Raw genomic sequence first — 17,120 nt, forward strand, 5'->3', positions numbered from 1 at the left:
TGCTTTCTAAAAGGCCACCTTTGCGTTAATACCATCTAGTTCTCTGAAATGGTCTTACCACTGCTAACAAACAGGTCTACGAGCTGCTCCTTGGAGAACCCCGCATCCACTTCAGCTCTCACTATGTCACAGGAGAAACCTGCTGCCACCTGTCTGTGCTGTGATAAGAAAACAGGGCGTTTAGTTGTACACACCTCCCTATTTTCAAAGAAAAGAAGGCAATGTGAAAGCAGTCATACCTTCATGCAGAGTGCAAGCTGATGCACTATGTACTCTTGCAAGCTTCCTTCTGGGCCATGGAAAATGACATTATGGTATTGCTCAACCTGTTAGCAAACCAAGAAGAATCCTAGGTGAAAAATACTATGCTGAGAAGGAGAGAAGGGTTACACGAAGGCAAACATCCTAACTTCTCAGATGTATATAAATAATATTTGATATTGCCTAATTTACCAGATGAGAAGTCTTGCGTAGCCTGTGAAACACAGGCAGACAATGTTTACCAACAGCCAATATTCTGCCCTTCCCACTGTACTCCATAGAAGCATCTTCCTTCCACAAGTATAACAACACTTTTTATTATTGTTTATATGCTATGAAACTCCAGGAAGAGTTTGTAATAAAACATGATATATAGACCATTACTTGCTCTCCTCTACTTTTCTGATCAAATCCCTTCCTTAGGATAACTCTGGGGTCCAGCAATGACTTCAGTATCCTGATGCCCAACATGGCTGACAAGGGCTTGAGGATAAACCACATTCTGGTTTGCTAGACTCCAGCCACAGGGGAATGCCCATGGATGACCCACCTCTTGGGACTCAGCAAGTCTCATCAAACCCCACCAACTTATCGCTCAGGCATCATGTCGCATCTAAATGGATGTTAGAAGAACTTGTACTGACAGGAAGTAGAGGAGAATTAGAGTGCCATGAAAGCAGATTCTAGCAGCCCAATTTACTAAATGGCATAAGTCTTTCTCTTTTGAGTCATGGGAAAGATAGTAAGAGAATGATAGTAGAATTTTCCTACCCCATTTCAAGGAAACCTCATATAAGTAGGTCTAATATTCTATTTCCCCTAAAAGGAGCTGAAACATTTAGAACCTTGCCAAAGGGAGAACTTGGTCCTACTTTTCTGTTTTTGTGAGGCTTTGTCATTTTTCAAATGTACCTTTATAGTAAATTGTGCATTAGGTATTGTTGGCGTGGTAAGATTTTCAATTAAAATCCTCCAAATTAATCATGAGTTGCTATGAATTACTGGATAGATTTTTTTTTTCACAAAGGATGAATTGTTTCACACCTGTGAAACTGGATATAGATTTTCAGGATTTACTGAACATTTTACCCTGAGATATTTGAACTGTTATTGCAATTCAATCTTGCTTTCCTACTGAAAACAAGAGTTTATTCAGCCACCCTGCCTTGTTGCCAACACTTCCTGTAGATTGATTTTGAAATCATATAACGACAGAAGATATAACACCATAGATAAGCTGTCTTCAATTTCAACACCTCATTTGTTCTCACATTGTGCTGTTTCTTGGAAAAGAGCGTTCAATTTCAAATTTCATCAAATGAGCCTTTTACTGGCAGTAAACCCTTTGTGTTTACATGGTGTAAAATCCTTTGTGGGATAAGGTAGAATATAAATAGATAAGCGAGTTATGTATGAAAATGGAGAAAGTGCAGATATCCAGAGTATTCATATCGTCTAATGTATACCTTCCATTAGTGATCTTCAGGAATTACCAATATTTGGTTGACGGTTTTTGTTATGGTTCATCAAATGATTGCCCTGATGTACTTTTTTTTAACATTACAATCTGAACAAATGATGAATTGTTGAGATTGGTATAAATATAAAAGGATTTGTTGAGAAAATTATTCATCTCTTTTAGAGTTATATTACATTTCTCCAAATGTTAAAATCTGGAGTAAAATAAAACTTCATGCTTCCAGCAGGGGGCTCTGTAGACAGATTGATATACTGGCAATGTTTGTGTGTGGGGAGGGGAGGAAAAGGGAGGGGAAAGATTTTTATTATGTTACAAGAAAATCAAATTCAACTTCTAAAATTATAGTCTGAGTCAGAGTTGCCAGAACTATCTCTTTAACCATGTGACATTTCTGATTATTAGTGAGGACACACTGGCCATATTATCACAATTGGTACCAATCTCTTTTATTCTTGTCTTCACAGTATGTTCAGGAAGCTCTTCACATGTCAAATAGTGCTTTGTGAGGCCCAAGGATTCTGGAAACAAGTGACCTCAACAATGGGACATCTGACCTCCCTGGCCCCACCATGCTTGTTATTTATTTTTCTGCAAAACAGGGATTAATAGAGAAGCTATGGTCCCCACAACTGTCAATGTGGCCACTGTAATATGCTGTCCAATCTGAGACATTTGAAAGCAGTGAAACTCAATTTTGTTTGATGTTTCACTTTCAGACATAATCTGAGGGATAGCTCCTATTTCTCAGACAGTTTTTGGGCAGAAAAAGAGACAATAAACTCAAAGAGAAAAAAAAAAAAAGAATGAAGAATAAAAGCAACTTACTGGATCCATAAAATTGTGATAGCTGTCACTTAAAGTCACATGCTTTATAGCTAGGAATTTTATTTCAAACTCTTCTGACATTCAATTTCAAAGAAACCATTTATTTAACACCATGAAGGTATTACTGCCAATTTAGTCATTGAAAGTTCTCCCTAACCCCTAATGTTCACATCATTATTAAAAGCTACACCCAATAATGTTCTTGTTCATATATAAAATAACAATACATCTGATTATTATTTGATGAGATAGTACAGAATTTTATTAACACTTGGCAATACCTGAAATGAGAAAGGACTACCAGTTGACTATGTACATTAGAATGTATGAATAATGTACAAGTACATTCATCTAGCCTTGGGAATACTAAAAACAAAACAAAAAGCCTGGTCTTTCATGTTAGCAAGAGTTTTAACCATTTTCTGAGGTTCTTCTTTATAGAACAGACTTAAAGATATAGTAGGAAATCAAGAGAAAATGCAATTCATATATACAGAGACACACTATATATAATATACTTAAACTAGCTTATAAAACCAATATCAGATTTTGCTACTAAGATCAAATAAAAATCTGTTTTCTCCAGGTGTGGTGGTGCATGCCTTTAATCCTAGCACTGGGGAGGCAGAGGTAGGAGGATTAGGAGGATTGCTGTGAGTTTGAGGTCAGCCTAGACTACATCAAGAATTCCAGGTCTGCCTGGGCTAGAGCAAGACCCTACCTCAAAAAAACAAAACAAAACAAAACAAAACAAAACAAAACAAAACAAAGAAAGAAAGAAAGAAAGAAAGAAAGAAAGAAAGAAAGAAAGAAAGGAAGGAAGAAAGCAAGCAAGCAAGCAAGCAAGCAAGCAAGCAAGCAAGCAGGCAAGCAAGCAAGCAGGCAAGTAAGTAAGTTAGTTCTCTGTCTTTTTTTTTTTAATTTATTATTATTTTTCTGTAGCCCTGGTCTCATTTAGCCCAAGCTGACCTGGAATTTACTATGCAGCCTAAGGGTGACCTCAAACTCACCCTCCTACCTCTGCCTGCAGAGTTCTGGGATTAAAGGTATGTACCATGCCCAGGCTCTATCACTCTTATTTCTTTGAGACAAGGTTTTGTTTTGTAGTTCACATTATTCTTGAACTTGAAACAGTCCTCTTGCTTTAGCCTCCTATAGGCATTAGAGGCTAGAAAGTCCTCATTCATTGACATAGGCAAAACAGTTTGCATATTACAGCTAGTTAAAAAAAAAAAACAATCAAAGGTGGGTTGGAGAGATGGCTTAGCAGTCAAGGCATTTGCCTGCAAAGCCAAAGAATTCTAGTTCGATTCTCCAGGACCTAAGTAAGCCAGATGAACAAGGGGAGGGGCGCATGCATCTAGAGTTTGTTTGCAGTGGCCCGAGGCCATGGTGCACCTTTCTTTCTCTTTTTCAAATAAATAAATATAAAATATATTTTTAAAAAACTATAGGATATTAACCACTGGATATAACAGCTGCCTTGTCAGCCAGACTGTCTTTAAATACTTGCAAATGAATTTTCCTGCTCCAACTATATCATCCAAGCTGACATCTTGCCTGTTTTCCAGAATCTTCTTCCACTATTGCCATTAATGCCAAAAGACCTGTTGGTATTGCAGCCAAGTACCTTGCTCACACCAGGAAACTACTTCCTCTTTCCACTAGGGCCTTACTCAGGTGGCTAAGGCAGGAGAGTTACTGTGAGTTTGAAGCCAGCCTGAACTAAATTAAAAAACCCCACTCTTGATTATGATGAAGATGATGATGGCTGTGAATAATGGCATACTCTTCAAATATAGCACTTGAGAAGTAGAGGCAGGAGGACTGCAAATTCAAGACCAACTTGGGTTATATAATGAATTCCAAGTCAGCCTAGACATCAAAGCAAGATACTGTTTCAAACAATAATAATAAAAAAAGAAAAATTAAAAGCAGTCTTTGGTTTGGATCATGCTACTGCACTGGGACCCAACAGACCAGACAAAAATCAGAATGAAGTCACACATGCTAAACTAATTTTTCACATTACCAAACTGAAACTAACTTGTTACTTGACCTTCTGAGAAATCAAGTATGATCACAGCCAAGTTTTCCAAATAAGTGAGTTTTAATCAGCTTCATAACGAAGTTTCCTCTGCTGTAACTACTACACAAGGGTGCACTACCACACCTGATTCTCCTTTCCACTTCCTTCAGCCCTCCTCCACTTATCAAACCAACAAATCTGTCCAACAAATTGGAACATTTATTCTGCTTAGTGAAGTGTTACAAAATAAAACCAACAAAAATTCTTAAATAAAGGCCTGGAAGATGGCTCACAGGTGAAACATACTTGCTTGCAAAGCCTGCCAGCCTAGCTCAATTCCCAAGCCACAACATATGGCTGACACGAAAAGTGATGCAAGCATCTGGTGTTCATCTGCAGAGACAAAGCCCTCATGCACATGTGAGTGTATAACACACACACACACACACACACACACACACACACACACACAATAAAATCTTAACAATCATTAAATTTGTCCTTAATTTTGGTTTTTGACAATTTCATCATTTAAACATAAATGAAAAGCCCTTGGCCAGGACCTTACTTGGTTCAGGGTTGCCAGAGAGGATAAGGAAGAGAAAGAAGCCTTAATGTTCACAGTCAGACTCTCACATTCCTGTATATCTGGTGGACATAACTTCAGCTTTCCCTTAATCAAAAGAACAAGATGGAGCTCTTTTCTCTTGGGCATACCTGATGCTCTTGAAAATGAGGAACAGAAAATAAAGGGAATAAAGTGAAAGCATCCCACAGGGAGCAATGTTTATATGCTACCTGGCTGCCTGTGCAATGGACTGTTTGAACTTTGAGCCCAACTAGACCAGTCGGATGGCCCTTCCTTTCATCTGGAGTGAAAACAAAGATATAAATTCAGTTTAGGGATATAACTTGTGCATAGTCAGAGTCTAACTCACTTTTTAAGTCTGTGCAAGACAGCTGGAAAAAATTTGTTCTGTACTTAGTATCTTATGTCATTAGTATTATTTTTCTATTTTTCAGTGGATCTCTATCTCTTTCTTTTTATCTTTCTCTCTCTCTCTCACACACACACACATTTTGGGATGTGCACAATATTGGCTTTGTTAATTACTATCTGTGTGACTTGGAGCATGTGCTTCACTTATGCTACTTTAGTTTAGTCATTTAAAAGTGGGTGAGGTTATTGATAATAATATGGATTATAACAAGGTAGGTTTTTTCATGGTAGGTAGTTAGCTAGGGACTTGCCCACTGAAACATGGAGCCACCTTGGTTGCTCTGGCAGGACTAGGACTTCTCCAAGTTGGCTGCAAGCAATAACCTCTTAATCCCTCTTTTGTTTCTTTCATAGTTTCATGGGCTTAGCCTCCTGGGTCAATATGCCTCCATGGCCCACCAGCCAATCAGGTCCCTCCCTACACATCCAAGCCGGATGATGAGGCTCACTGTAATTGGATGTCTGATCCATATAAATGGGTCTGAAGTCTGTGTGTAAGCCCTAGCCCCTCCTACTCTTCTCTTCTTCCCTATGTGGGTGTTTGGGTACTCTCCTGCTTTGTTTTCTCTCTTAGCCCTCTCTAAAATATCTATCATAACTCACTCTTCTTTTAAGTCTGCATTTTCAATTCTTTGCTAATGTGGTAAAAACCTGATATTTGAGAGCTGCCAGTGTGGGAGTTCTAATCCCACAGAGCTTTCTCCTCATCAATAATGGGTAGATTTTTTTTCATTTATTTTTATTTTTATTTATTTGAGAGAGAGAGAGAGGCAGAGGGTGGAAGAGAGAAAGAGAGTGGGTGTATTAGGGCCTCCAGCTGCTGCAAACAAATGCCAGACACATGCACCACCTTGTGCATCTGGTTTATGTGGGTCTTGAGTAATTGAACGTGGGTCCTTTGCCTTTGCAGGCAAAAACCTCACCCACTAAGCCATATCTCCTGCACACTAGGTAGATTTTGAGTGAATAAGATGAAAGCACTTAGCAGGGGCTAAAGAGATGGCTCAGCATTTAAAGGTATTTGTTTGTAAAACCTGCTGGCCTGGGTTCAATTCCCTAGGGCCAGATGCCAATTGGCACATGCATCTGAGGCCCAACAAGCGTACTACAATGGTAAGCAGAGCCAGGAGAATCTGAAACTTGTGGGCCAGTCTTGCAGTTCATTTCCTGGAGTCAGAGAGACTGTCTCAAAGAAAGTGGAGTACAGGATCCTGGAAGGTGACCTCTGACATCCACACATGTATTGTGGCATGTGTGTGTGTGATATGTTCTTGTATGTACCCTTGTGGCATCCCATTCATTCGCCAGTGACAGGTGTCACCTGTCTGAAGTGGACTGAATGGAACACTGGGTGTCCTGCTCTTCTGTCTGGTCTTGTTTTGAACTGAAGTTGCTTTTAACTATTTCTGGAGCTTGCAAGGCTCCATCAATTCCTGAGTATCTGCTCCCTTGTGGGACTGGGGTTACACTGTGAATGGACATGCTCAGCTGTTTTATGAGTGACTTGGAAATTTGAACTTGTGCAGTCTCAGGCCCCTCAGGCCCTTGTGCTGTTACAGGAAGCACACCTACTTGCTGAGCCATTACTTTAGCCCTGGTCCTGTTTAAATTATAATTGTTTGGTTTTTCTAAAAATGGCAAGTTGGACTGGGGAGATGGCTCAGTGCATTATACAACTGCTTGCTTTCCTGAGAAGGTCCAAGTTGCATTGCCACACTCACATAAGAAGCCAGGTGTGGGCATGTATGCTTGTAATCCCAATGTGGGGGAATTTGGAGATAGGTGAATTACTGGGGCTCACTGGTCAGCCAGTGTGACCATAAATAAATAGGAAGGAAGGAAGGAAGGAAGGAAGGAAGGAAGGAAGGAAGGAAGGAAGGAAGGAAGGAAAGACGGAAGGAAGGAAGGAAGGAGGGAAGGCATCTCTGACTCCAGTGAGAGATTCTGTCTCAAGCAAACTATGTGGAAGAGAAATAAAGGATGGGAGCATTCCTGATATTCTCCTCTGGCCTCCATATGTACACACACGGGACATGTGCATCTGCACATGCACACATTATGTATACATACTATACACACATGCCATAGGATGTATAAAAAGTGGCCAAATCAATATTCCAACTACAATAGGCATAGATATTCAATTTTTAAATTATAAAAGCTCATAGTAAGGCATCTTAATATGTACAGCCATTCCCTTCCATATTGATAACTGCTTGTTTGATGTCAAGTTGTTAAGGGAAGACTGCCTGCTCCTCCTTAAAGTATAGCACTCCCTGACTCTGGGTCAAGGAAATGGACTCCTGGATCCCACTTACAGAAACCCAGACCAGTGGTGGACAGCCTGCCAGGGAGGGAGAGCTGGGAAAAATGATGTCGGAACACAGTGCACAGGGTGGGCAGGGCTCACACCATCATACCAGTGTTGCTGGAGCAGGGACGGGTGGTGGAGGCTTTCACTCGGCAGTGTCAACCTACCAGCCTGAGGTAGTTCTTCAGCATTTGAAGAGGGATCATGGATGCATAAGTCACACTACTGAGGCAGCCTTCTTGGGGACCTGTGAGAAATACAGAGAAGGAAACTTGGCTACTCTTTATTAAATATAGATGATCAAGACAAAGCAAAACCTACTGTAAAAGAAATAGGATTTTTGTGGGCTTACATAAGAAGAGCTGACATTTGGTTAAGTAGCATCCATATGGCTTTGACAGAGTTTTATTAGTCAGTAAATAGCTATAGTCTCTGGCCACCAAGAGCTCCCCCTCAAGGAAGCTCACCAACCTCTTAATCATCATAGCCAGGGCCTCTAAATTCTAGCCCCAATTCTGCAGTGATGCCTGCTAATGCTAGGTTCAGTGTTTCACTGTTCATAACAAGTGATCCTGAATAACCTCAATCTTTGGGAAGCTTTAGCCTTGGCCATCATCAACCACAGGTCCAGAGTTTAACTTTATATTCTCCTTTAACCCATTTTTTCCCTCTCTCTCAATAGATTGGTTGAACTTAACACAATTTTCTAGGGTAGGCTCTCAATGTTTTAAAAAAATGCAGTAAATATAATTCAGTCAACAAAAATAAAACTTGTAATTGAGAATGATTCTTTTTCAAGTTTATCCGTGAGTATGGGAAATATATGAAAAAAGTCATGCATTTGAATGTAGGGCTGAGAAATTATATATAAATATACTACTTGGTAGTAGCTAAACATTAGACAAGAAAATTAATCTGAGGGAATATAAGATGGAAAAAAAAGAATTACATATCCTATTGAATTGCTATGACCACTACATGATTATATACTTGTAGTATGTCATTAAATATAAACACAGCCTTGAAAGTAGTAGGTACTTTCTCAACTTTAGCTTGTACCATTATACTAATATTTTTGTTGTTGTTAAATAAAGCTTTATTGATAACATAGAATCAGAATATCTTACTAGGAACAGCAGCAGACCCAGCCAATCATGATAGCAAAACTGTGGCAGTCTTCTACCCTATGCAGGAAGCTGCTGCATACCAAATCATAATTACATGGAAGGACTTGTAAAAGAGGTGCAAATAACCAAGGCATTTCAGCCCCAAGATTGATGTTCTTATGAATATACAGTATTGCCTGCAATACTCATGGCCATAAGAGAGAGCACCCTAAAAGACAGTTAGATGAAGGGAATGGCTTTATCAACAATGCTAATCCCCTGCCAGAACGTTAAGATAGTTTTCCATGACTCCTTGGATATATGGATTTGTAAGATTTAAAAATTATTCTCCATAATCGTATGCACATTTGAGCATCTAGCGATGTGGCTCCTGCTTTCCCTGCCCCAATCCCAAGTCCTAACACAACATGACTTGAAAGGGCTATACATCTGTTGCATCACACAACAAGCCAAATACTTCCTTTATCATTGATAGTGACTTTAAGGCAGTGCATAATTAAATAAAAGCATTTTTACAGGACAATCACACTTTACAAAAAAACCAAAATCATACAACAAAAATTGCTGGGCCACTATACTAATCTTACTGGGCTTACATAGTACTTGACAGTAACAAAAGGCATTTTGCTTTTAACACAATCTGCCACTCTGCCAGCAGATGCCAGTTTGGCTCCAGGGTTGTTCCTAATGAGGAATGCAAGGAGTACAGCAGGGTTGCTGAGCAGAGCAACAACATTACAGGTGTCAGCAGCATGGCTTTTGATTTCCCAACAGCCATTATCTCATAGTGAGAATCACTGTGCGTGGCTAGAAGACGTAAGCCCATACAGACTTAGGAGCTGGTCCTGGAAACCAATTATGACACAAACTCTTTAAACATTACTTTAAATTGGAACATCATTTGTTACCTGACAATAGCGCAGTAACCTGCTCCACCTTATTCTTTGTCATGAAGTCCCATGGGGACTGGGTGAAACTCTGACCAGCTGACCATGTTATATTTCCTAGTTTAAAAAAAAAAAAATGAAATGTCAAAGAGCTCAAGGATTTAAAAAATTTTTTTTTCTTTTTTTTATTTTGAAAGAGAAAAAGAGAGAGGGAGAGAGGGAGGGAGAGGCAGATAGAATGGGGGTGCCAGGATCTTGAATCACTACAAACAAACTCCAGATACATCTACTACCGTATGCATCTGGCTTATGTTTGTCCTGGGGATTCAAACCTGGGTCCTTTGGCTTTGCAGGCAAGCACCTTAACCACTAAGCCATCTGCCCAGCCCTCAAGGAATGTTTACACATTTAAATGGCGGTAGTTCTGTAGGAGTTTTAATAATCATTCCACAGTTGTCATAAATAATTTGCTCTATAACTTATATGTGGATAAGGTAAGCATGCATACAGGCGCAAACAGAAGAAAACACTTCTGTTATAAACTGATATGTCAATGGTAATTGTACAAGGAAGCTAAGGTAAGGACTGTTAATAAATTACCCAGTCCAGACCGTGGTTTCCTATAGATGTCAATTTTAGTTTAGGAGGGAAGAAACTAGCCAGGGACAGCTAACACTTTTTTTTTTTTCCTTTTGGTGTATGTGGTATTCATGCCCATGTTTGTTTGTGGGCATCTGTGTATGTGTGAGGTGACAAAACAATTTCAGGTGTTATTCACCTGTATACTGTCCACCTCTTTTTGAGGCAAAAATCTCAGTAGCCTGGCTTACCAATCAGTTGAGACTGGAAAGGCAGTGACTCCAAAAGATCTACCTGTATTGGCCTTTCTGGTGCTGGGGTTACAGGCATAAGGCACAATGCTTGCTTGGCATTTTATGTGGGAAATGGGACTTGAACTCAGGTCCTTATGCTGCAAGCACTTCCCCCACTGAACTATCACTTCAGCTCAAGACAGCTAGCATTTAGAGAGCACTTACTATGTTCACCAGAAAGCAGAATCTTATCTTATGTTCTCTGGAGTCTGTGTTGTGTTATCAAATGAAAATAAACAATGACTACTCTGATCCATTCTATGTGGGAGCTCCAAATGCTTCATGAAAGCATGTCTTACCACTGTAGGATCCTGTCCTGGGGTAAGGTGGTAGAGTATCACACCTCCCTTGGCACAGCCTGAAGACTTACTTGAAGCTGTGTTCAGAATTTGTACCTTATCAAGCAGCTGCAATGTGATTGGTTTCATACATTTATCTGGAATAGCCAGTGTAATCACAAAGCCTCATCAAAGGCTTTCAAGCTCTTTACTCCTTGGCATTATTTGAGGCATAAAAGCTTTTTTATATTAACAGGAAACATTATGTAATGGTTTTATTGTGAATGCCCAAGGTTTTCAGCATGGGCCACTGTCACAAGCAAGCTCTGAATGTGCTTCATCAATGATCTAAGTATCAGGTTATGCAGCCCACAAGCATAAATAAACCCAGATGCTTAAGTTGCTCTTCATCGTAGCAGTGCTGTTACCTAGCATGATAGATTGGATGCTGCTTGTCCCGAGGCCGACACTGGAGTCAGTAGTGTTATTAAATGTCCCATCTTCTAGACTCCACCATCCATCAGAAGAGATTGCTTGGAAATGATTCATCAGAGCTTGACTCACTGCTTTTGAAAAATCATCCCATGATATCTGTTTGCGGATATTTAAAACACATATTGCATTTTCTCGTTCAAAGTCCTCGGAACCCTCATTGACTGGCTGAACCTCACCTACAGAAATGCTTAAGGGTATTTTAAGAGCATCTGTTGAAGAAGAAAGGAAATAGAAGTTAAAAAACAGTCTTGATAGGATAAAACAGTAAAACTATTACATAAAATAAAAAAATATAAACACCTTACAAATAAGTGAAAGGACAGTTATTTTATGTAAGTAAGTTGAATTTTCTTATACTAAACTTTAGTCTCTCAATTTTATCAGTTAGTTTGGGAGCATGTTATATGCACTATTTATCTTTCCTTATATCCCTAGCCTTTTCCACTTCATTGGTTTTGTCCCCTCAGTAACATTCTCAAGCTGTTATGAAAAGTCTGAGGAAACAAGAGCTCATCCTTTATCTTGATTTGTCTGCACTCTCCTTACCTTTAAAGATAATGCTGTGATCAAGTCAGGGTACAGTTACATAGTAAGTAAGCTCACAAGAGCCCCCAGAGAATCACCAGACCTAGGTCTCAGCCTCAAGATCGGCCTTCTCCTAGCTGTACATGCTTGGTAAACTTCCTTGATCTTACTATCCCTCAGTTTCTCCCAGAAACAAAAAGTAGAGAGGTGAATCGTTATGAAGAGTAATGAGCTTATGCTTGTAATGGCCTGAACATACTATCAGTTACATGATAAATATCAGCATACCAGTGAGTATCTGATAAATGATCAGTGGTACTTTTGGAGTCTTGTGTATTTTATTGCTAATGAATCAAACCTATAGCTGAGCAACATGCCTGGCAAGCACTCTACTGCTGACTTCACCCTCAGCCTGACTTCATGATCCTTCTGCTCTCTGTGTAACACTCGCTGACTGAGGCTCTCCTGAAGGGAGTCGCATCCTGTGCACTTCTGTTCTCACGAAATGAACTATGTTCACAAGAGTCACTTGTGTTTGTGCCTAAATTTTCTATATCCGTTGACTCATCACTATAATTACTGAATTTTATACAATACAAACCAGTGAAATATGAATTACTAGTATCCAAAAAACTAAGTAGAATACTTCAGAGACACTTAATGGAGTTGCTGAAAAGTTGTTACCTAATGAGGTATAAATGAGGCAATTATGTGAACGTAGAAAAAAAGTAGTAATTTCTGGAGAGATATTGTTCTCCAAAAATGTTCAAATACTCAAACACTATAAATAATAGAAATGGCATAGAAGGCATATTTTGTTCTACTAACAACATATGGAACTTCTATTATCAGACCCATGCTACAATTTTTTAAAAACTTGGTAGAAGCCTAACTTTGGATGCTTTACAAATAAAATGTTTCCAAATGTTTAGTCCATGATCTTTTTTAAACATGACTTTTCTCATCAACTGTTATTCTATATTCCCATTATCAATTCTGTTATAATAGCATTTGATATAAGTAGCCTCTGTTTTTGACATAGTCCTTCTGGATTCACTAAACCTTGATGAATGCTCTGTCCTTTAATAATCTGCCTTTGTTCGTCATTCTACTATTTTCAGATTTCTTAGTAACAGATTTTTATAGAACTCTTCATACTGCTTTTAAAATTTTTTTTTTAGTTTTTCTAGGTAGGATCTTGCAGCTAGTCCATGCTGATCTGGAATTCACTATGTATTCTCAGGGTTGCCTAGAACTTATAGCAATACATCTTTGGGCTTCCAGTGCTGGGATTAAATGTGTGCAGTACCAGACTTCCTACTGTTTTTGGTGTTCAAATACTGACCTCATCTTAACCCCAAGACTTTCTGGCTCTTAAACTCATATAGCTAGGTCATACTTTTCTCCCGCATTGCTGCTGAGTCAACACATATCCCAAATTCATATCCAAAACTCAACTCCTGGCCTCTTTTAGCAAAGCCTGCTTCACCTTGACAGCCTCTTAACAGGTGATGGAAACTCCATCCTGAAAGTTGCTCAGGCCAAAAACTTTGGAACAGTTCCTGATTTTCCTCTCTCTAATACTGTGCTCAATTCATCAAGGGAGTTTGTTGATACATTCTGAATCTTTGAAACCCAAATTCTTCTCACTATGTCGTCTGTCATACTCCTAGATTGGGCCATCATTATAGTCTCTCACCTGGAACAGTTATGTCCTAACATACATCTCTGGTTCTACCCATGACAGTATACATATATTCTCAACAAAGAAGTCAATAACAGTTAAAATATACACCACATCTATGACTGCAGTGGCCTCTTTAAACCATAACAAATATTTTTTTTCTTCGTTTCCTCACACATATAGTTAAGCTTCTCATAAGTGAGGCTCCCGTTCCTTCCCTCTTCCTTCCCTTCTTTCCCTAATGGTGTATACATGTGTGTGTGCTCATGTGTGTTCTGTGTGCATGCATGGAGAGGTCCTAGAAAGATATCAGATACTCTCCTCTATTGCTCCTCTGACCTATTTCTGTGAGCAAGTCTCTCACTGAACTTGGAGCTTCCTGTCTTACAATAACACTGGAATCACAGGCATGCAAGACCATGTCAGGCTTTTCACATGGGTGCTATGGATCCAACTCAGGGCCTTATGGTTGTGCAAGATGCTCTTACCAGCTGATCCATCTCCCCAGCCTCTAGCTCATAGTTTGCTGAGACAGGGACTACCCTGGGTTTATTCCAAACTCATCCTCCTTCCTCAGGTTTCTAAATGCTGGGATTACAGGCATATTCAACAATGCCTGGCTACCAAATTGGCTTTGGTGATCATTATAGAGACAAAAATCCATCCCAAACTCTTATTTTCTCATGGTAAATCTTATAATACCACATAAGTTTCTTTATAGTTTTTATTCATTTCAGTCTTTTAATCTTTGAATTAAGAAAATACTATTATTAATTATTTTTTGACTAATACTATGTGTATAGGACAGTGACTGGCACATTCAATGAACATGATGCTTATATGTTGAATTAATGAACAAGGGGTAGAATTCTGCTGGAATTTTTATGGCTTCCTCTACAATGGTTAAAATAATCACTTGTGCTCACAGAACTGAAAGAAATTGTCTTCCTTTTTATCTTTAAACAACTTTATATTTTACACATGCAAGGGGACCTTTACACCTTAAGAATTTGAGATTACTGAGTTACAAGACTTTTAATGACCTGATTCTAAGTTACACACTCTACTGACCTACCCCTTCTCCCTGGCTCTGTAGATGGAAACAAATGTCTACAGAGAGTCCTTGGCACCATGCCGTCCAGTGCCTTGAGCCACAATATTGGCTCACCTGGGAAGAGTCTGTTTTATGGGATTTTATTTTATTTTTGCCCAGTTCTTCAGTTCTCATTACTTTATGTTTTTATGCTTTGCCTCATTTTGAGGTACTTATAACAACTATAGGTATAGAACTGCATTTTAAAATTTTCTTCACAGTGTGTTTAGATTCCATTCTTTTAAAGATTTATTTTTATTTGTTTGAGACTGAGAGAGGGAGAGAAAAAGAGAGAGACTGAGTGAGAATGGGCACACCAGGGCCTCTATAGCCACTGCAAATGAACTCCAGACACATGTGCCATGCATGCATCTGACTTATGTGGGACATGGAGAATTAAAACTGGGTCCTTAGGCTTTGTAGGCAAGCACCTTAACCACTAAGCCATCTCTCCAGTCCTAGATTCTATTCTTATTTATAACTTGCTTATTAACTCAACATTTTTAATACATCTAAGGCCACCTATATAGACATATTTTAAATGCTATTTAGTAAGCTCAAAATGGCTTCCTACAATTGTTTGCGCATGTGTGGTGTGCATGTATGCACATTTGTGTATGTGTATATGCAGGTTTATGTACATGTACAGATGTGTGCATGTGGAAGCCAGAAGTGAATGTTGAATGTCTTCCGCTATTTCTGTCTTCCTCTCACTGAACATAGAACGCACCAATCAGGCAAGACTAGCTGGCCATGGAGCCATAGGAATCCTACTGTTTTCACCTCCATAGTGTTAGGATTACATAAACATGGTGCTGTGTCCAGATTTCACAGGGCTGTTGGGGATCCAAACTCATATTTGCAAGTGCAAGTCTTTTATAAACTGAGCCATCTCCCCAGCCATATAATTTTTTCTATTATCCATTCCCCACAGATTTTTAGATAGAAATCTTTCTCTTTTTTTCTTTTACTAAATATATACTTCAGCAAACATCTTTGTGTGGACAAAAGTGCTTTTAGCTTGTTAATGATGTAAAGAATAGAACATGCTTGTTGACTAAATGAAGGTAAGTATGCTCCTTTGACAGATTCTGTTCCTCTGTCCTTTCTATAGTAAATTTACACTCACTGCTTATATTGTGAGTCTTATGTAAGTAACCTTACAATCTAAATCCATGGTCTGCTTTTCTTCTGCCAGAGTGTCAAAAATCACAAGTTTCAGAGATTTAATCAAGTATCCACTCTTCTTATCACAGACATGAGGGTGATAATTATCTCTGTTAATGGATAAACTGAGGTCAAGGAGGGTTAAGCTCTTTTCTTAGACTGCAACAGATGTCAAAGAAGGGTTCTGGAATAATGATATCTCAGTGCACGGCTCCTGCTTCTATGTCACACCACTGAGCAGTGTTCTACAAGAATGCTGGCAACATGACTAAGCTCAATTAAAATCTTGCTAATATGTCTAAACTAACAATTGCTCTTGGGTCTTCTACAATAGCCTTTTAATTCATAAAGTTCTCTTTAGTATTTTTGGGTGGAAATTTTCAATACTTCTCATTATATTTCATTTCTCTATTCATTATCTCTGTTCAATTCTGGACACCTCATTAAAATACCATTTTTTTTTGTTTTTTTTTGAGGTAGGGTCTCACTCTAGCCTAGGCTGACCTGGAATTCACTATGGAGTCTCAGAGTGGCCTCAAACTCACAGCAACCCTCCTACCTCTGCCTCCCAAGTGCTGGGATTAAAGGTGTGCGCCACCACACCCGAATGTTTTTTTTTTTGTTTTTTTTTTTTTTGAGATGGGGTCCATATTTCTCAGGCTAGACTTGAACTCACTATATACCCTAAATTCACCTCAAAGTTATGATCCCCCTACCTCAACCTCCTGAGTTCTGGGGTAATTAAAACTGCTTGGTCCTGTGTTTTGAGGCCAAAATTGGTAGGCTACAGCTTCTATCACCCTTAGACCTGCCAGTTCCTGGAGGTCTACCAGGAGTATGCTGGATATCCTGCTATCATAAATGTTACGGAAAAATCTCCACACAACCCACCCACCCACTTCATAATGCTTGATTTGCTTCCTATACAAGTTGATGAGTCCCTTCTGAGATACCTACAAGATTCTAAAATATTTGAATTATATGCTCTGACAGAACTTAAATAGCTCTTTATGTTCTCTCATAGTCAAAATTTCCACTGCGTGCCTGTAATCCCAGCACCTAGAAGGCTAAGACAAATGAAACCTA

At 39.1% G+C, this 17,120-nt stretch overlaps 1 protein-coding gene across 3 annotated transcripts in view; it reads right to left on the reverse strand.

Moving 5' to 3' along the window:
- Nucleotides 1-17,120, reverse strand: part of Cttnbp2 (cortactin binding protein 2) — a 183,867-nt gene that overhangs the window by 35,334 nt on the left and 131,413 nt on the right. For all 3 annotated transcript variants that reach the window (XM_045160199.1, XM_045160197.1, XM_045160200.1), the window contains 5 exons: nt 11,499-11,774; nt 9,942-10,037; nt 8,074-8,153; nt 240-326; nt 59-158 (listed from right to left, as the gene is read on the reverse strand). In XM_045160199.1, the coding sequence (XP_045016134.1) occupies nt 59-158; nt 240-326; nt 8,074-8,153; nt 9,942-10,037; nt 11,499-11,774 (639 nt within the window). The remainder of the gene's footprint in view (nt 1-58; nt 159-239; nt 327-8,073; nt 8,154-9,941; nt 10,038-11,498; nt 11,775-17,120) is intronic.

The sequence above is a fragment of the Jaculus jaculus genome, chromosome 10 (assembly GCF_020740685.1).
Source record: "Jaculus jaculus isolate mJacJac1 chromosome 10, mJacJac1.mat.Y.cur, whole genome shotgun sequence".
Classification (NCBI taxonomy): Eukaryota; Metazoa; Chordata; class Mammalia; order Rodentia; family Dipodidae; genus Jaculus; species Jaculus jaculus.